Raw genomic sequence first — 21,259 nt, forward strand, 5'->3', positions numbered from 1 at the left:
AAAAACTAAAACAAACAAACAAAAAAGCCAACAATAAGAATAAATATTGAGGCGGGTGTGGTGGTGCATATCTTTAATCCCAGCACTCGGGAGGCAGAGGTAGGAGGATTGCTATGAGTTCGAGGTCGCCCTGAGAGTACATAGTGAATTCCAGGTCAGCCTGAGCTAGAGTGAGACCCTTCCTCAAAAAAACAAAAACAGAAAGAATAGATCTTGAAGAAAAAAAGAATCCTTCATAAACACAAAGCCGCACGTGTTTGACACCATGTTTTACAAATTGTCTGCTCTTGGTTCATATTGACCAGCAGGTTTATTCTAGTGTAAAAGCTGGCAACTAACATATGATATACTCTTTCTTGAATTGCTAATGTCTAATTGCTGGGATTGAGAGTACATCAGAACATTTCATAATTAATACCCTGCCAGAGCCCTATAGGAAATTTAAAAATTATATATTGGTAAGAAATCAGTCTAATGCTTGGTGACTTATTCTAGAAACTAATCATTTAAAATTCTTTTATGATAGTAAAATGGTTTATTTTGGGCTCACAAATATATAACATTTTTATTTAAACTTTTTTTTTAGGGTTTGTTGTCCTTCCTCAGTGCCCCCCTTATTGGTGCTCTTTCTGATGTTTGGGGCCGAAAGTCCTTCTTGCTGCTAACGGTTTTTTTCACATGTGCTCCAATCCCTTTAATGAAAATCAGCCCATGGTATGTATGTATTCAGATTTATAGCAAATATTACCATTTTCTGTGCTTTCTTTCTTAATGCTTCTTTAATATGTGTGCTTTTCTTGGTCAGCTTTTCCATGTAGGTTTTGTTTGTTTGGTTGGTTTTTCAAGACAGGGTTTCACTCTAGTCCAGGCTGGCCTGGAATTCACTGTGGAGTCTCAGGGTGGCCTCAAACTCACGGTGATCCTCCTACCTCTACCTCCCAAGTACTGGGATTAAAGGCATGTGTCACCACGCCCGGCTCCATGTAGATTTTAAATTTATTAATATGTTTATTCTTTGACATAGATAAGAAGGCTCCAAAAATACAGTTTATATGTAACAGTCATAGGGTTTGAGACTAGATGCTACTATTGTAAATAGCTAGAGCACAGGCAAACCTGGTTTTAGATTTCATAGAAATTATATTTTAGGGACTAGATAAAAGTGTTTTCTCTCTTTTTAAAGCAGGGTCTCACTGTAGCCCAGGCAGTCTTTGAACTCATGGCAATCCTTCTACCTCAGCTTCCCAAGTGCTGGGATTAAAGGTGTGTACCACCTTGCCTTTTACGTAGAAATTTTATTCTGTTTGTTACCATTTGTATTAATTAGGAATAAGTTTTTATCAGTAAGGCCATAAATAATAGTTGCTTACAGTCAAAGAAGTTGATTTCTCCCTTCATGTTACAAATAATGTAGACTTGAACAGCCCCGATCTGGTACATCAGTCATTCTGTCTTGCTGCTTTGCCATTCCCAGCTATCACTATCCAAATGGTTACTAGGACACCAGCTGTCAAGTCCTGTTATATAGGTGGTACCATGGAAGGTGTGGCTAAGAAAAGCATACTACTATGGTTTTGTGTTTTGTTTTCTCCAGAAAGGTGTAAGGCATATATGGGGCAGGATCTCTTTATATACATAGCTTAGATACAAATTCAAAGACTAGGACTTTGGTGAATGCTAGTGTTGCGAATGGAATTTTACCAAAGAATTCTAGAGATGAGCTTGAGACAGCAGCACACTGGAAGGATTTCATTAGCATTAAGGTCATGGTAGAATGATAGTTCTGTGTTTCTGAATGGTTTAGAAAATGAAATGTCATCATAACAGAGACTTCTTGTCTTAACTAGCTAATTTGGAATCACTTATATATATATATTTATATGTCTTGTTCATCCCTTGCAGCAATTGTTCTTAATTTTATGAACACTGAGATTTAGGTTTCTTTCCAGTTTGTTTGGCCAACAATTGAAGAGCTAAAGAGAGCTTGTGGGAAACATCTAGTTTCTATATATGGGCTCAGAATAAACATGGCAATAACTTGTCAGTTTTTTTCTCATTAATACAGTAGTGGGGAATAAAGAAGTGTAATGGACTTGAGTTTGTTTATGTTTTTAGTAGAGACAACAAAGCCCTTGCAGATTCAACACAGCTCTGAAGATCTCTTTGTAGGCCCATGTTATCATTAGTGTGGCCTAGGATTTATGGGAAGTGTTAATCCATAAACTACCCTAGAAAACTCTTTAGAATTATAACTGATTTCCGTGTGTGGTGGCGCATGTCTTTAATCCCAGCACTCAGGAGGCAGAGGTAAGAGGATCGCTGTAAGTTCGAGGCCACCCTGAGACTACATAGTGAATTCCAGGTCAGCCTGGGCTGGAGTGAGACCCTACCTCAAAAAAACAAAAACAAAAACCTAATAGAAATGAAAGAATGTTTTAAGTAATAGCAATAGTTTTAACCTTTTTTTTATGGTTATCTTTCATTCCTAGGTGGTATTTTGCTGTTATCTCTGTTTCTGGGGTTTTTGCAGTGACATTCTCTGTGGTATTTGCATACGTAGCAGATATAACTCAAGAGCATGAAAGAAGTATGGCTTATGGGTTGGTACGTATGTTTATCCTTTACTAGCAGGCCTTTCTGCTGCTGAAAATACCTTGCTTTAAAATAACCCTGGGGGATTGGAAAGATGGCTCAACAGTTAAAGGCTGTTGGTGGCCTAGGTTTGATTCCCCAGTACTCATATAAAGCCAGGTGTACAAAGTGGCGCAGGCATCTGGAGTTCATTTGCAGTGACAGGAGGCCCTGGTGTACCCATTCTTTCTGTTTGCCAAAAACAAGTAAAAGAAAAAAGATAAAAATATCCCTCAGTATAAGAGGTGAAGACATTGCATTACATGATTTTTGTTTACTTTTATTTATTTATTTGAGAGAGACGGGGGAGAGAGAGAGGGAGGGGACAGTGGGCACACCAGAGCCTCCAGCCACTGTAAACGAACTGAAGATGTATGCGCCACCTTGTGCAGTTGGTATCAACTCTGATTTATCTTTTGTATAAAATAAATTTCAGAAACATTCACCAACCAGAATGCATTCAAAAGTTTTTCCAAGCCAAGCATAGTGGTGCACATCTTTAATCCCAGCATACTGAAGGCTGAGGTAGGGGTAGGAGGATTGCTATGAGTTGTAGGCCAGCCTGGGGGTTACAGAGTGAGTTCCACAACAGTCTGGGTTAGAGTGAGACAGTTTGTTTTTCCAAGCTTAGGACCATGTAAGCTTCAATAATTCATATTCAGGAAGTGTTTATACATCATGTGTCAAAATTGAAACACACACAATTAGCAGAGAAAAATGACAGAGAGATAGAATGGGCATGCCAGGACCTCTAGCTATTGCAAATGAACTCTAGATACATGTGCCATTTTTTTATCTGGCTTATGTGGGTACTGGGGAATCAAACCCTGGGTGTTTAGTCTTTGTAGGCACATGCCTTATCTGCTGAGCCATTCTCTCCAGCCCTGTAAAATATATTTTGTCTTGAGTTTTTTTTTTAATAGAATCCTAAAATATGGGATACTTGAATATGTTATGAGTTTAAAAATTACTCATTTAATCCTTTATCTAAAATGTAAGTCCAGAGTTCTTTTGTGGGCTATGCACAGTCTATGTCACATTATAATGCTTTTGCATATGTCTGTGTGTTTAAAAATGTGGAAACTGGGCTGGAGGGATGGCCCAGGGGTTAAGGTGCTTGCCTGCGAAGCCTAAGGTTCTATTCCACAGGACCCAATAAGCCAGATGCACAAGGTGATGCATGTGTCTCGAGTTTGTTTACAGCAGCTGGAGGCCCTGACATGCCCATTCTTGCTCTATCTGCATCTTTCTCTTTCTTCAATATATAAATCAAATATATTTATTTTAAATATGAAAACCTAGGTTAGGTATGGTCCACAGGCAATAAGTAGCTTGCCAGTACCTGAACAGTATTAAAAGAATGGCAGTACAGTCATTTGCCCTGTCCAGTTTAGCAGAATGGCCACCATAAGCACAGCAGTGTACAGATCATTGCTTAAAGCAGGGCAGTGATGAGCTTTAGCAAATGTGAGACAAACATACTTTGATAATGAAGGACCACATATTGTGCCAGACTGAATGTGAGTTTCCTTGAAAAAATGGTTCACTGAATCAAAGAGCACTGTCACAAAAAAGGAACAGATAATCAGTTCTCCTAGTTTCAACTGTAATGGTCAAACTCTAGATGTTATGGGGCTTTTGAGAGCAAGGTTTTTTGCAAACAGCTTTATTGCAGAGTATTTAATATAAAGTAAAATCCATTTTTATGTGTATAGGTTACTGGGTTTTAGTAAATTGGTAGAGATGTATACCATCACCATAATGCAGTTTGGAGGGCTTATCTTGAAGTCATTTTCCCCTAGCCAAGGCCTTTTTTTTATTTTTTATTTTTATTTTTATTTTTTGGTTTTTCGAGGTAGAGTCTCACTAGCCCAGTCTGACCTGGAATTCATTATGTAGTCTCAGGGTGGCCTTGAACTCACGGCAATCCTCCTATCTCTGCCTCCACAGTGGGCTCGAGGTCTATTTTTTAGACAGTCTCTCTATTCCCAGGCTAGCTTCTAAATCACAGCCCTCCTGCTTCTGCATCCTGAGTACTAGTGTATAGGCGCAATCTGGCAGAGGTGTACTGTTGACCTCCACTTTGTCCATAATTGCTTGCAGGTTTCAGCAACATTCGCTGCAAGTTTAGTTACCAGCCCTGCTATTGGAGCTTACCTTGGACGAGTGTACGGGGATACCTTAGTGGTGGTCTTGGCTACAGCAATAGCTTTGCTTGATATTTGCTTCATACTTGTGGCTGTGCCAGAGTCACTGCCTGAGAAGATGCGGCCAGCATCATGGGGAGCACCAATTTCCTGGGAACAGGCTGACCCTTTTGCAGTAAGTTTTCCATTGTCTTTGGCAAAAGAGTGAGTACATGGCTCAGTGTCATTTTAGCACACAATTCTGGGTGTTTGAGATGGAGGACATGATTGAGTGACATGTTCATGTGTTTGGGTGTTTGGGATGGGAGACATCTTGAAGGGTTTAGTTTATTGTCATGGTCTCATTGTGGAGCCCACGTGGCCTTGGAACTTGAGATCTTTCTACCTCTTCCTCCTAGCACCACCACACAGCATAATGATTTGATGTTCAATAACCAAAGGAATGTTTGTATATCCTTATGAACATGCCAGTATTTGTGGTATGAAACCTTATGTCTGTCTTCTCGTTCTCTAGTCCTTAAAGAAAGTGGGTCAGGATTCCATCGTGCTGCTCATCTGTATCACGGTGTTCCTCTCTTACCTGCCCGAGGCAGGCCAGTACTCCAGCTTCTTCTTGTACCTCAGACAGGTAAAACCTCTGTCCTGCAAAGTGACTTCTTGTTTAGTGTATTGCATTTTAAGGGTGTGGCCATCATCTTTAAAATGAAGAGCATTTGTGAAAAGTAGCTGAGGCTTCACCTTCCATCTAATGTACTTGGCTTTCTTGGTATTTTTTACTTACCTGCCCCTAGTGGGAATGAAATCCAGGACCTCATGAATGCTGGAAAAGGGCTCTGCCATCTCCCCAGCTGCCATATGCATTTCTTCAGGGTTCTTTATACCTGAGGGCTTTGGCTTAGGTCAAGACAGTGCCCTGTGGAGGAAGGTGGTTTGAGTTGTTGCTTACATGGGTGGTGACATGGTGTTCATTTAGTGCTGCTTTTTGAAGTATAGCATATGTAAGGAAATGGCTGGCCAAAATCAGCATAGCAAGTTTTTCTCTACAGCAGCTTTCTAGGCCTTGCTAGTCAAGCCCTTATCACTACCTATGCAAAGAACACAGCACTGCCATGTTTATTTTGAAAGTGATGGTAGATGCTTGGTAGGTTAATATATTTAAATTAACAGATCTATGATGTGTAAGTAGTTATTTTTATTATGTTAAGATTTATATTTCTTTATGGAGAATTTTTAAATGTATAAGTGAAATAATATTAGAATTTAAAATTACGTATGTTTTTGTCCATTGAGTAGTAATAGAGAAGCTGTTACACTAGGAGGCGTTTGTTTTGCTTTATTCATTAATGTCATTTGTTCTGTAAATGTTCTAGATAATGAAATTTTCACCAGAAAGTGTTGCAGCCTTCATAGCTGTCCTTGGCATTCTTTCTATTATTGCACAGGTAAGTTTTTTTTTTCATTTTTTTTTTTTTTACTTAGATGTACGACCCAGGGACTGACCAGTTGGCCATACAAGTGAGGCCTCATACAGTGATGGTATCTTTGTGGTGTCACCAAAGTCAGGAGTCTGAGGTCTGAGGTTCCAAAACTCCACTGCTAAACACCTTATACTGATCATATTTTTAGGACTGATAGATGATAATATGTGCTGTGTAGACAAAACCATTTTATTGGTTTATATAAAGGCATACAACTGCAATCACCCTGGTTGTCTGCGAGGTCCTGTTTACTGCAGAGTCCCTCATGCAGTAAACGTTCACTGACTTCCATACGTCTGGCACTGTGGCTCGGGCAGTGAAGCCTTCCTGCTGCAGTGGTTTGCAGTCCAGTGTGGAAGACAAAAGTAGGCACAGCAATGGAAACACCGGGGCAGAGTATAAATTCAGAGACAGGGATGTGGAAGGAAGAAAGAGAAGCTTGTAGAAAAGCCTTGTATTGGTAAAGTAGTTAGGAAGTCCTTGCTGTTGGTGGCTTTGAACAGAGTTCAGAGCTGTAAGGGTATCTAGGGGAAGAAGATTCTGGGGAGGTTGTTTCTGACATGTGTAACTAACAAAGCAAAGGGTGCTAGGGGCCCAGATGATAAACAGTGGATGGGTTTTGATGAAAAAGGTATTGTTAATCAATACAGGAATTTGGATTTTCTTAGATAGTTCCTCCAGGGCCTGCACATTGTGTTCCATAATAAAGCACTGTTCATCTCTTAGAACTGTAACTCTGTCTCTGACAGCCTTCTCCCAAGGTGTCCCCCTATCACCTTAGGCTATTGGCTTTGCTTTTTCTTGACTTGGCAGCTGATTTACACCAACTTAACACTTCATTTCTACCTTTGATCCCATTGACTTGACAGTGTGTTTTACTCTGCTTATAAGAAAATGCTTATAAGAAAAAGAGTTTTGGATGGTTTATCATTTCTTCTTCTTTTTTAAGTTTTTATATCATTTATTTATTTGAGAGAGAGAATCAGATACAAAGAATGGGTGCACCAGGGCCTCCAGCTACTGAAAAATGAACTCCCTATTCATGTGCCATCTTGTACATCTGGCATTATGTGGGTACTGGGGAATTGAACCTGGGTCCTCAGGCTTCACAGGCAAATGCATTAACTGCTAAGCCATTTCTCCAGCCTTCAAATGTAAACTAAATGCCTACAATATACATCCCTACAGCTTCCACATGTATACATGGTACTATTTTCTTTTTTAAAAATATTTTTATTTATTCATTCATTTGAGAGAGGAAGAGGCAGATAGAAATAAAGAGAAAATGGGCACATCAGGGCTTCCAGCCACTGCAAACAAACCCCAGACACATGTACCATACATCTGGCTTATGTGGGTACTGGGGAATTGAACCTGGGTCCTTAGGCTTCGCAGGCAAGTACCTTAACTGCCAAGATACTCCTCCAGCTCATATGGGTAGTATTTGTACCTTAAAAAAAAGAAAGACAGGGCTGGAGAGATGGCTTAGCAGTTAAGCGCTTGCCTGTGAAGCCTAAGGACCCCGGTTCGAGGCTCGGTTCCTCAGGTCCCACGTTAGCCAGATGCACAAGGGGGCACACGCGTCTGGAGTTCGTTTGCAGAGGCTGGAAGCCCTGGCGCGCCCATCCTCTCTCTCTCTCCCTCTATCTGTTTTTCTCTCTGTGTCTGTCACTCTCAAATAAATAAATGAATAAAATTTTTAAAGAAATTTAAAAAAAAATAAAAGAAAGACAAAAAAATCCTTTAAAAATATTTTTATATATTTATTAGAGAGAGAGAGAGAGAGAATATGGGTGTGCCAGAGCCTCTAGCCACTGGAAGCGAACTCCAAATGCATGTACCATGTTGTGCTTCTGGCTCTATGTGGCTACTGGGGAATTGAACCTGGGTTCTTTGGCTTTGCCAACAAGTGGCTCATTTGCTAAGCCATCTCCCCAGCCCTCTAACTTGTTTTAGTTCAGAAATTCTTTTTTTTTTTTTTAATTTTTATTTATTTATTTATTTGAGAGTGACAGACACAGAGAGAAAGACAGATAGAGGGAGAGAGAGAGAATGGGCGTGCCAGGGCTTCCAGCGTCTGCAAACGAACTCAAGACACGTGTGCCCCCTTGTGCATCTGGCTAACGTTGGGACCTGGGGAACCGAGCCTCGAACCGGGGTCCTTAAGCTTCACAGGCAAGCGCTTAACCGCTAAGCTATCTCTCCAGCCCATTAGCTCAGAAATTCTTGATCTGGAAAAACCTTGCATATTAATATTCATTCCTTTCTGCCAGAAATGTACCCTTCAAATTTAGAGGAAAAAATTTTGTAGCTTACATATAAGCATAACTTAAAAAAACGCACTATTTTGAAGTATAATGGAAAAGTGTACAAATAAATAGCAGGGTATAATAAACCTAATATTAAATCAACCTTCATTACTGGGAAAAGTCCAGCCTGATCATGACCATCTTTTCAAATATTACTGAGGTTAGATTTATGAGTATTTTGTTTAAAATTTAGGTGAAGATAATAGGGACAGGTTAAACATTACTGTAATAACGAGATAATTCTAGCATTTGAGAGGTAGCAGCAGAGGATTGTGACTTCAAGGTCACCATTGGCTACATAGTAACTGTGAGGTTAGCCTGGACTACAAAAACTGAGAGAGAGATTGATAGCCGTAGGCCTGTAGTTCCATTTTATATGTAACTGCTCATGGCAACTATAGGCTGTTAATAAATTCAGGCCAGAATCCTACAGACTGAGTAATGAGTGGAAGGTGCTTTGCAGGGTCCTCATTTTGCAGATGGACTGGAACTGAGAAGAGAAACTGGGAGCACAGAATTTGCCAGAGCATCTAGATGTTTGGCTGTAGCAGGGTGGAGTTGATCACTGCAGCATAGTCCTTGAAAGCAGGAGATATAGGAACATGCAGCACTCCATTGACTTGCTGGCCAACACAGGCTGTGTACACACAGTCCATAGGGAATGAAGTTTTAGGCACATGACAAGGTTTCTCTTACATGATCCTTTTAACTGTTGAAAATTCAATGAATAAAATTGAATGTGACCTCATTTCCTCTACTCTCCATCCACACTGTTACACCCTACTCCATGGCCTTCTGCACGTGCTGTCACGCTTCTTTGGATTGCTCCCTTCCCAGAACGTCACCTCCTTCTCATTTAGCTCTCACTCCAGATGTCACCTCAGAAAAGCCCTCCCTGGCCATCCTGGTTCATGCAGCAATTCTATTCCACTGCCATATCTTCATAATTGTGCTATCTAGGAATCACCACACTTGTAAAATAAGCGTGCTCATGTCTGTCTGCTCTCCAGCAAAAGGAAATCTATATGCTGATTGGTGTTTGACGTACCAGTCTTCTTCAGATCTAAGCAGACTGGAGCTTCATAGGAAGCTGGCAAGTATTTGCTTATTGACCGAAGCTGATAACAGTACCAACAGCTGTGTCATCTTGTTAAGTCTCACAGCCTTTGGATCTCAGTTCTGTCATCTTCAAAATGAGAGCTATTTTGAGGGAACCGTTCTTTTCCTCCCTCTCCAGCCCACTTATATTCATTTTTCCGTTAGTTTGGTTGAGAATATTGTGATAATTAAAATCATGCATGTTTTCCATGCTTTGGCTTAAAAGATACCTGCGCACTAGGAGAAAATTGATGTCTCTGGTTAGAATGCCAGGAGATAAGCATCAGTGTCTTTGGGTCACACACTGAAGGATGTGGGGAGGGAAGGGGGTTGTAAGAGGTTCTCACATCCTGCATCTGCTGTGGGAACTGTGCACAGGATGTTATCCCAGGAAGGTAGGGGCTGCGTGCAATAGGGATTTGTGTTTTGAATTGTTTCTGATTTAATGACTTATCCCGTGGCTGTAAGAAACTATCTTAACCTTTGTTTCAGCTCCCATTTCTGGAAAAGGAGAAAGGGGCTGAAAATGCACTGAGCTGGGACCTATTATCTTCCTCCAGGGGGAAAGGAAGATACTGAATTCTAAGATAAATACGTATGGCTAGCTGGGCTGGATGAAGGGCTGTGAGAAGCTTTTGGTGATGGCTGTGACCCTCTGCTCTCTCTGGTGGAGTGCCTACTTCGTCAGTCTGCTTGGGTCTCAGCGATCCAGGTCCATGTGCAGCCTGTATCCTGGTAAACTCTGATTGCCTTTTAGGTTGCATTTAGTAGAGAGAACACATGCTGCTCGCAGTGAGCTTCTACAGCCAGAAGGGAATTGTGGCTTACTGGATGGAAGTGCTACTTCCAGGGTGTCGTTTCCCAAGTTTATTCAGTGTTACATTACACTTCCATCACTTCCAGACATTTGATGCCACAGGGCTTTATGGATACTCAAAAGATTTTGTTTTGACAGTTGTGGCCAGTATCTGGTATGTTCTGAAAATAAGGTCCAGAGAAACTCTCCCATCATTATTTTTACTGTTAGGAGCCACAGGAAACATGTTTTTTTATTACCTGGCAAGGAAGTAACAGGCTGGATTTCATTGAAATTATAGCTGAAAATATTCTGCATATTTGTCATACTACAAAATACTAGTTTTATAGTGTAAAGGTGTCTACATGTTTAGTTGATTTGACTTTTCTCAGATTCCTTTTGTGGACTGGCTGCAGAATGTAATACTATAGCCAAATGTTATGGAACTGTCTGTGCTTACATGACTTTAATCATATTCTTAGAGGAGAAAGATGAATCCTAATTGCTCAAAAATTTTTAAAAGAATCTCTTCACCCCCCCCCCTTTTTCTTGTTTGTTTTTGAAACAGGGTCCTACTCTAGCCCAGGCTAGCCTGAACTCACTTTGTAACCCAAGGACCTCAGACTTACGGCAATCCTCTTGTCCCAGCCTCTTAAGTGCTGGGAATATAGCTGGGAATATGCACTACCATGTCCAAATACTTGCTTTTGTTTACAAAATATTTATTCATTCATTCATTTGAGAAAGAGGCAGATAGAGTAAATGGGCACATCAGGGCCTCTAGCCAGTCCAAATGAACTCCAGACACATGTGCCACCTTGTGCATCTGGTTTATGTGGGTACTGGAGAATCAAACCTGGGTCCTTAGGCTTTGCAGGCAAGTGCCTTAATTGCTGAGCCATCTCTCCAGCCCAGTACTTGCTTTTTACTGCCATATTTGTGACCAAACCCTCAAACTCCTAAATGATTTATTTTATGAAGTTTTAACTTATGCTTTGTAATTGTTTCACTGTTAGGCAGTTATTGTGATTTCCTGAGCTATTGTCACTTCTTCTGCAGACTCGTTAGTTATTTTGCATGTTGTTTTCAACTTAGTTATAACAGCAGAAATATTTTTAATGTCCCAAAGCATTGCTGAGTTTCAGTTAACTTTAGAAGGAGTTACAGGAGTGCTCATCTACTGACAAATTGTTTAATATGCAAATGTGCTGAGTACAACACTAAGTCCATCTGTAAACATGTCTCATTTTGCTCACAAAATTCAGCTAAACTTGCTGCTTTTTACCTACCTTTTAAGAGATGAAACTGAATTTCAGAGTGAAGTGACTTGTGAAGGGTTTGCAGAGATTATGATCAAACTTGTTTTTTTGAAGTCAGTACCCTTAAATATTATAGTCCTCCAATTCATACTTAATAAGCTGTGGCTTCCCTCATGGAGTGGTTGAGGTAAAAAGAATTGTGAGTGGATTTATTGATGAGGGTAATGGAATGATAAAAGGGACAAGTGCAGCAGACTAAATTCAGATATGTGTGCTTCACAGCCTTTTAGTCAGTGTTTACAAGCCTATATTCTGTAATATGGTGGCCACATATTAGCTTACTTTTTACCCTTGACATGCACACTTAGCTATGTTTTTTATGAATAAATGTGTCTGTAAAATAATGAATAAAAAAGAATTGTGAGTAGAATTTAGCTGTCAGTTAAGCATTGTGGGCTGATTTGACCTTATGGCTTCTTTTCAGTGGTTTTATAATTGGGATCTCAACACCATTAGAGTAATGAGCCCACTGCTCTCACCCTCTGCTTTCACTGGTCCTCATTAGAAGAACTTGAGTTTTTTGACTGGGTCTATTGTGTCAACATGAAGGACCCACCTCAGATACAGTCAGGGCAGTTGTTTCTGAAAAACCAATTTGTAGCAAAGTAATATTTCCTGTTAGAGTAAAAGAAATCACCAACCATTAAAAAAATTTATTCTGAGCTGGAGGATGGCTCAGCAGTTGAGGTGCCTGTAAAGCCTACCAACTTGGGTTTGGTTCTTCAGTACCTGCATAAAGCCAAGATGCACAAAGTGGCACATGTGTGGAGTTTGCAGTGACTAGAGGCCTTGGTGCACCCTTTTCTCCCTCCCTACTTCCCTCTGTGCTTGCAAGTACATAAATAAAACATAAAATTTAAAAAAAAAATTCTGATAACAATTTTGTGGTTTTTCCTCCCCCAGACCATAGTCTTGAGTTTGCTTATGAGGTCAATTGGAAATAAGAACACCATTTTATTGGGTCTAGGATTTCAAATATTACAACTGGCATGGTATGGCTTTGGTTCAGAACCTTGGTAAGTAAAATATTTTAAAGTTCATTTCCTTAGTTTTGGTGTTTATTGTTTTTGAGATATGTCCCCATTGTGTAGTTGAGACTGGCCTTAAACTCATAATCCCACTGCCTCAGCTTTTCAAGTACTAGGACTACAGGTAGGCCCTACCACACAGTCTTGCCTTTTTATTTCCTTCTCAACTAAGTCATTGACATTATTCCTTGCTATGCTTTTTCTTCAGAACATACATAATACAGCCTCCCTCTTGTTTGTTTATATTCCAGAGTGACTTGAGGATAAAATGATGATACTTGCTGATTTTTTGCATGAGATTTGTAAGATTTGGATTTTTGGGCTAGAACAGTGGCTTAGTGGTTAAGGCACTTGCCTGCAAAGCCTTAAGGATCCCAACTCAATTCCCTAGTACCTATGTAAACCAGATGCATCTGGAGTTCATCTGCAGTGGCTAGAGGTCCTGGGGTATCCATTTTCTCTCTCTCTCAAATAAATTCTTAAAAAAATTTAAAAAAATAATAAAGATTTAGATTTCTCAGGAGCATTTATTCTAACCAGTTTGTCACTGAGAAGCAGCACAACGTCTTCTAGCAACAAAGCCTGGGTAGTGAAGGCAAGTGTTGGACCTGGTCTACTGTTTTTCTTGCAGTCTGGTTTCCTTCAGGAAACCGGTGTCAGGCTGCCCACACACATTGTTGTACTCAGGCACTATGCCCTGTGGTTGGCATTGGTGTTTCAAACAGTTGATTGCCTCCTTTTTGTCTGGATGTTCTAAAGCATTTCTTTCAGCAGTAAGACAGGAGCATCCAGGTTACTTCTAACAAAGAATAGATCCACTCGGGCATGGGATTCTTTGGTGGAAGACTGCTGGCTTCATGTTTAGAAACACTTGATGTTTTTACTATTCATTTTATACATTATCCTCAAAATAACCAACTTTTTGCAGAAATAATGTTCCACACAACTTATAGTCTGGAGCTTGTAACCCAGTTTCCATTAAAACATCACACCTTTCTGTGGTTGTTTCCATGCTTAGAATATATAGGGCTAAAGTGAATCATCCAAGTTGCTCAGGAAAGAACCACCTTATGGTAAGAGTGATGGTATTCAGATCTACAGTCTTGACTTTGACAGGTCCATGGAGAAGCAGCATTTTTATCTGTTTTGCTGCTCTCGTTACAGGATGATGTGGGCTGCTGGGGCAGTTGCAGCCATGTCCAGCATTACCTTTCCTGCTGTTAGTGCCCTTGTTTCCCGAACTGCTGATGCTGATCAACAGGGTGAGTTGACAGGAACTGGTCGTTCCTTAGTGGAACAGAGTACTTGAGTTCTTTTACATATACAAGTATTGAAGCCAGTGTATTTTCAGAAGAGTTTAAGATTGCTTTCAATGGTAAATAGCAAAAGCAGTTTCTAGGTATTACCTTCAGGTGGCTCTCTAGTCCCTTGCCTTTATTGAACTCTGTGTCTGTATTAGATACTTTCGCATTGCTGAGACAGAATCGACCTAAAGGAAGGGGGGGGCTATTTGGGGTGTTTCATAGCACAGTCTATGGTTCCCTAGCCCCATTGATTCTGGGCCCTTAGTGATGCTGAACATTATGGCAGTAGGAGCTTGTGGTAGAGGTTGCTCACCTTACAGGTGATGGGAAGCAGAGAGACAGAAACAAGATAACCACATAGGGGTTTTTTTTCCCTTCTCCCAAAATAGTACTACCAGATGGGGCCCAAACATTCAACACATGAGCTTGCAGAGAACATTTCATATATGGTTTCCTTTATTATTTTACTGAACAATTTACTAGCAAAATTTCACTGAATACGGTTTTGCTATGTTGTGCACTTGTTACAGTCCTGTAAGCTTCAGTTACCAAAGATGTATGCCATGGGAAACAAAATTATGCTTTGTGGTAGGGGTACTGTTGGAATGCTAACAAACGGTTCTTTGAAAAGGATACGATACAGTCTATAAGGTAGAAAGGGGATGTTACATAACAATAAAATGAGGAAGGAAAGGCCTCTGGTCAAAATAAATTGGGAAACAAATTCAGGAGTATGGATTTTCAGGAGTAGCTGCTTAGGGCAGTTTTCAACATTCATTCTTGTGCATTCATGACTGACTTTACCCAGGGAAATGAAGTGGTTCTGCCTGCCTGCTCTGTGATCATCTTGCATATGTCTTAGCTTACACTAGCATAGGGTAGTATAGTACTGCTCTTTTAATACCCGAGTATATTCATGCCACTGAAGTAAATTACTAGTGTCTTTTTAAAACCTGTAGATTGACTTGACATCTATAACAGTTTTTAGAGTAGGGGAAAAAAAGATAAGTGTACTAAATAATTTCTTTAATCAATGCAGGTGTTGTTCAAGGAATGATAACAGGAATTAGAGGATTATGTAACGGTCTGGGACCAGCCCTTTATGGATTTATTTTCTACATATTCCATGTGGAACTTAAAGAACTGCCAATCACAGGAACAGACTTGGGGACAAACACAAGCCCTCAGCACCACTTTGAACAGGTAATTCTTCATTTGCAGGATGAAATTCTCATTTATGTGGTAGGATTAAAAGATAACTTTTGTTAAACTTACATGAAATTACTGTGTTTTGTTTTTGTTTCTTTTTGAGAAAAGGTTGCAATGTAGCCCAGGATGACCTAAAACTCACATGATTTTTCCACCTTAGCTTTCTGAATGCTGGCATGCACCACCACACCTGAATAAAGTTCTTATCTGTAGATTGAGACACGCCTAGTGGTATAGGATACAGTGCATGTCTAGCATGAGCAGGCTCGACGCTAGATCTTCAACATTGCAAAGCAGAAAAACCTCCCTTATAACTGAAAATACCAGTGCTAAACTGTGCAGACCATTTTCCCAATACAAATAGCTTTTCAGTTTCCTTGACTTACCCAAGGGTACCATACTAATCTTAAAACTGACTAAGTCATCTTTTTTTTTTTTTTAATTACAATGTGGGCTACACAAACTGGCAGTGCAAGGTTTTGCTAAGAATGAATGTGATTTGGGGCTAAAGTAAATGTCCATTTCTTTTGTGGTAAGAGCGTTATTTCTCACTTGAGAATGTAATTAGTTAACCTTTTGAAACAAAATGGTAGCTGATTCTAGTAGTGTAGTTAAATACATGCTATTTTTTGTTTGTTTGTTTGTTTGTTTTTCCCTGAGGTAGGGTCTTGCTTTAGCTCAGACTGGCTTTGAATTCACTATGTAGTCTCAGGCTGGCCTTGAATTCAGAGATCCTCTGCCTCCCAAGTGCTGGGATTAATAAGGATGTGCACCAACACGGCTATTCCTGTTTTCCTCTTAGGCTAGCAGATTGAGGGAAGGCTAACAAAACATGTTTTCAGCCGGTCGTGGGGGCACATGCCTTTAATTCCAGCACTCAGGAGGCAGAGGTAGGAGGATTGCTGTGAGTTGGTGGCCACCCTAAGACTCCATAGTGAATTTCAGGTCAGCCTGGGCTAGAGTGAGACTCTACCTGGAAAAAAAAAAAAAGTTTTCAGATTTTGTGCTATGTTTTAGTATAGGCTATTTTGCCAGTTTTCGTACCCAGAATTTTATATTGAAGGTATCCCTTTTCTCAAAGTGAAATCACTTAAAAACATTACTGCTAAGAAATGAGCAGTTCTTCTAACAACAGTATTGGTACAAAGTTTTATTTCTTTTTCCTCAGAACTCCATCATCCCCGGTCCCCCCTTCCTCTTTGGAGCCTGTTCGGTACTGCTGGCTCTGCTTGTTGCCTTGTTCATTCCGGAACATACTAATTTAAGTTTAAGGTCCAGCAGTTGGAGAAAGCATTGTGGCAGCCACAGCCATCCTCACAATACACAAGCGCCAGGAGAGGCCAAAGAACCTTTGCTCCAGGACACAAATGTGTAAGGACCAAAATCAGGAAGATTTTTCTATCAGCACCCAGGTCTTAGTTTTCACCTGTAGTTCTGGATGTACATTCCATTTCCATCTAAAGTGTACTTTAAGGTTGTCCTAAGAAATGTATTTGCATGAACTCCGTGGGAACTAAAGAATGAACCGGACAGTTTTCCAAAGATGTTACCTTTTTTTTTTTTTTTAAAGAAACCTTTGTTTATTAGCACCAATCTCTTGCCACTAAACTGTTTTATGACACTTCCTTTAATTAAAAACTATATATGTAACTCTTAGCTGTTAGCATATGTCTCTACTACCATTTCCTTAAGGTGTTGAGCTTTACCTCTGTTGATGCTCACTCAGTGAGACAGAGTAGGGAGTATAGCTGTGGACCTGTTTGACATTGTAAAATCCCGAGTCAGATTTTAATATTGTAAAAATTTTGAGTCAAATGATTCAAAGCCTTAATGCAGCTGCACTAGAATAAAGAAATGGTAAATGAATTGTTTGCATTAAAAGAGAAAAATGTACTAAATCAGAATCATGTTTTAAGCTTTTTTGCCATAATTTCATTTTAAACATTATTCACTACTGTTTTGCAGAAAAGATGGCCATTTAGACTTTAACTTGGAGTGGTTGGAGCTTGTCCATATATGTGCTGGTTCAGATTTGTTCAAATCTGTTCTGCTTCTTATACCACTATTCTTTTAATGTTTGCATAATCATAAAAACCTCAACACTTGAATACATAATCTAAAGATTCTATAGTAAAGCTGGTAGCCTTGAAAACGTCAATGTGATATCTATATGTAGATAAATATATATAGTGGCCTTTCAGGACTGTCACAGTAACACTTTATTTACAGAGCTAATGTTTGTCCTAAATTTTCAGGACCCTAGAAGAGAGCTTTATACAATTATTGATGTGAATTTCTCTAAAGTGTATATTTTTGTGTCCAGTTATTTAAAAAGTGTTACTTTGTAAAAATTGTACATAAAGTATTGTATAGTTTACACTGTTTTCATCTTGTGTGTGGTTACTGCCTAATGCTTTTTAAACTTGGAACATTCACTATGATTAAATAAGGACTTAAAATGTAAATATTCTGTTAATAAAATTAAATATTTTAATGATTGTTTTCTTTTTAAAAAGTCTTGCTCTGTGAGTTCCCTATAGGGCCAGTTTTGGCTTTGTTACCATAATCTTTTTGTTGTTGTTGTTTTTCAAGGCAGGGTGCACTCTCACCATAATCATTTTTGCAGTGACAAAACCAAAGCTTAATCCCTTCTCTGTCTGAATTCACTGCTTTTTTCTTACTTTAATATGCTGAAAGATAAAATGAAAAGACTACACATCAGCTCAAAGTATTCTAAGCACTGATGATTTTGTTTTTCAAGGTGTAGGATCTTGCTCTAGCCCAGGCTGACCTGGAATTCATTGTGTAGTCTGAGGATAGCATTGAACTCATGGTGATGAGTTCTATTTTTGCCTTCTAAGTGGTGGGATTAAAGGTATGTGCCATCATGCCCAGCCTACTTTTTTTATTTGTGAGGGAGAGAAAGAGGCAGATAGAGAGAATGGGCATGCCAGGGCCTCCAGCCATAGCAAACAAACTCCAGATGCATACGCCACCTAGTGCATCTGGCTTCAAGTGGGTACTGAAGATTCAAACCTGGGTCCTTAAGTTTTGCAGGTGAGTGCCTTAACCACTAAGCCATCTCACCAACCCTGATCCTTTTGTTCTTTTTAATTTTTTAAATTTTCTTTCCTGATCCTTTCTTAAATACACTTTTTATGTGTCACACACACAAATCTCATACTTTATTAATAAAGGTCAGTTTATAGGAATAGCATTAAATGAAACATTTTATTATTAACACATGTATAATGATATACTACAAAACAATTTTGAATAAAAGTTCAGGAGGAAGAATTAGCACAATCAGAAATCTGTAAGGTATGTACATTTTAATATAAAAGTATCTTTTAACAAGTTGATATGAGAATGATTTAGCTGGGTGTGGTGCTACATGCCTTTATTACCAGCACTCAGGAGGGAGAGGTAGGAGGATTGCCGTGAGTTCGAGGCCACCCTGAGACTATGTAGCGAATTCCAGGTCAGCCTGGGCTAAACTGAGACCCTACCTTGAAAGACAAAAATAAAACTCTCTATTAACCCGTGGAATTTTTTCACATATGTATAAAGTCAGAAAGTTACGTGTATATCCCATTCAAAACCTGTCACAATGTCTTAATGTATATTACACAGTATTTACAACATAGCCTCATGCTGACAGGAGACTTCTTACCAGAATAAGTGCTTTCAAGTAACTGTAACAGTATTCTTACTGTAGTATATACCTAAATGAAGGAGAGCAAAGTCACTGCCTAATGAGATTCACTGAAGTTTCCAGTTACACTCTTGCAACTGCCAGCAATTTCAAATTATAAGACTAATGCCACTTGTCTTACTTTGGCCCCAGTAATGTTATGTCATGTCACTATTATGTTGAATCTTCTTTTCATCTGTGTAAAGTACTTGAAAATACTTAATAAGCTATCCCATGATCATTACCAGTTTTCAAATAAGAATTGATTTTTGTATCAGTTCTTAGTCAACTTGTTGAGTATCAACAAGAAAAAATTAGGGCCCCATGATTCTAGGTGAGTTTTTTAAAAACCCACTTTTTATTCCCTTGGCAATATTTAGTAATTGGAAGAGAAAGCTGTAACTTCTAATAGCTAATTTGCCTATACCATTAAGTCAACCCTAAATATAATTTTGATACTATGAAAACAAGTACAATAAATATTCACCACATGATGCTCTCTTCCTGAAGGTATTATATGTTCCATTTTAAAACAAAATCCCACTGACCAGATTGAGCTGCATAACTAATAAAACTCCCAATTAAGGAGAAAAGTTGGATGAGGGTAAATTTCAGGAAATAATATCCTATAAACTCGGTTCAGATGACTAGAGCACTTTATGCTTAGTCATGTAAACATACTATCCTGATTATTCCACACTTGGTGTTTCAGGGACAGTGTTCCTTAGTAAGAAGTGTTTATCCATTTCATTCATTTAAAGTAACTTCCTATCATTCATATAATACCATGGTCCCTCTTAATTCTCAGGTGGCAAATTTAATATCTGTTTTACTAATGAAGATGGTAATAAAAGTTACTAGCATTCTTTGTTTTCATACTATTAATTTCTGAGTACAGCTTATTTTTGTCAGGCTTTCAGTGATTAGGATGTTCCTTATGAGGATTCACAGTAGTATTTTATAAAATAGTGTTGACAGACCAAAAAGTACTACTCAAAATTTGTACCTATGAATTGCCTGACAAATGACAGCAGCATTATAAAGGAGACAAACAGTGTAATAGAAACTCAAGTAAAAATTGATACTTGCATGTTTGGGAAGTGAGTTCTATTGAGTTTCTGAAAGGTCAATAAGAAATGAAAGGCACTGGCATTAACTGTTTGGTAACTGCCCGGGGAAGTATGCCGATGATGCAGAAGAGAGCATTGTGGGTTTGCAAGATGTCTGCAGTGCTCCTAGAGTGCCATCTTTCTGATGGTCTGCTGACAAGGACAGAAAATACTACTTTAGTCTTAAGTGCAGTTAATTAGACCACAGTGTAAAATAGCCAATTTAGATATCCACTCACCTGAATTAATAAATACATTCTGGCTGAGTCCACGTAAAGGAATGCTGTCGTCTCTTTTCTTCAAGTATTTGGATTCCAGTCCTAAATTTTCACCACTTAAAAAGAGTATTTTTTTAAAGTCTGGTTTTTAATAGTTTATGTTTGTTTGTCTACCGTATATACCCATACTGAATGGACATCTTAAGTATAACTTTTTTTTTTCACATAAGTGAGAAATTTCACATCTGTGACTTCATGTGATCAGTCACTGTCAAAATGCAGGTATGCCAAAATACTATGTAAAATGGCCTGCAGGCTGTGTGTAGTGCGTCTTGTGTTTAGACTTGGATTCTATTCCAAGATAGCTTGCTTGTGCATGCAGTCCCTCCCTCCCCCCCCTCTATATATATGCAAATATTCCAAAACTCAAAAAAATTCTGAAACCTGAAACGCTTCTGACCAGTGGTGTTTTGGATAAGGAATACCTAACCTGCATCTGGCTTTATGTGGGTACTGGGGAATTGAACCTGGGTCACTAGGCTGTGCAGGCAAAAACCTTAACCACTTAGCCATCTCTCCAGCTACCAAAACAATGTACATGACTATCTTCCTTCCCAACAAGGAGTAAGCTTTTAAGAAACTGGATAAGGATAAGGATGAGAAGAAATCAAAATCCTAGGACAGTGCTGGAGAGATGGCTTAGCAGTTAAGCACTTGCCTGTGAAGCCTAAGGACCCCGGTTTGAGGCTCAATTCCCCAGGACCCATGTGAGCCGGATGCACAAGGGGGCACATGTGTCTGGAGTTTGTTTGCAGTGGCTGGAGGCCCTGGCGTGCTCATTCTCTCCCTCTCTATCTCTCTCTGTCGCTCTCAAATAAATGAATAAAAGCAAACAAAAAATCCTAGGACAGATACCCAG

The 21,259-nt window shown here is 39.3% G+C and overlaps 2 protein-coding genes across 4 annotated transcripts in view; one reads left to right on the forward strand and one right to left on the reverse strand.

Annotated features, from left to right (window-relative positions):
- Mfsd14a (major facilitator superfamily domain containing 14A) overlaps positions 1 to 17,770 on the forward strand; it is a 42,515-nt gene extending 24,745 nt beyond the window's left edge. Inside the window, exons 4-12 of the mRNA XM_012950010.2 lie at positions 587 to 714; positions 2,490 to 2,604; positions 4,735 to 4,953; positions 5,293 to 5,406; positions 6,149 to 6,220; positions 12,682 to 12,794; positions 13,971 to 14,068; positions 15,150 to 15,313; positions 16,488 to 17,770. Coding sequence (XP_012805464.2) covers positions 587 to 714; positions 2,490 to 2,604; positions 4,735 to 4,953; positions 5,293 to 5,406; positions 6,149 to 6,220; positions 12,682 to 12,794; positions 13,971 to 14,068; positions 15,150 to 15,313; positions 16,488 to 16,694 — 1,230 coding nt within the window. The 3' untranslated portion in view covers positions 16,695 to 17,770. The remainder of the gene's footprint in view (positions 1 to 586; positions 715 to 2,489; positions 2,605 to 4,734; positions 4,954 to 5,292; positions 5,407 to 6,148; positions 6,221 to 12,681; positions 12,795 to 13,970; positions 14,069 to 15,149; positions 15,314 to 16,487) is intronic.
- Positions 17,771 to 18,542: 772 nt separating this feature from the next.
- The window catches only part of Sass6 (SAS-6 centriolar assembly protein), a 42,337-nt gene continuing 39,620 nt past the window's right edge, over positions 18,543 to 21,259 (reverse strand). For 2 of the 3 annotated variants that reach the window (XM_045138839.1, XM_045138841.1), the window contains 2 exons: positions 20,362 to 20,456; positions 18,543 to 20,275 (listed from right to left, as the gene is read on the reverse strand). In XM_045138839.1, coding sequence (XP_044994774.1) covers positions 20,166 to 20,275; positions 20,362 to 20,456 — 205 coding nt within the window. In that variant the 3' untranslated portion in view covers positions 18,543 to 20,165. The remainder of the gene's footprint in view (positions 20,276 to 20,361; positions 20,457 to 21,259) is intronic. The other variant, XM_045138840.1, reaches the window with a different exon arrangement.

The sequence above is a fragment of the Jaculus jaculus genome, chromosome 19 (genome assembly GCF_020740685.1).
Source record: "Jaculus jaculus isolate mJacJac1 chromosome 19, mJacJac1.mat.Y.cur, whole genome shotgun sequence".
NCBI classification, from domain to species: Eukaryota; Metazoa; Chordata; class Mammalia; order Rodentia; family Dipodidae; genus Jaculus; species Jaculus jaculus.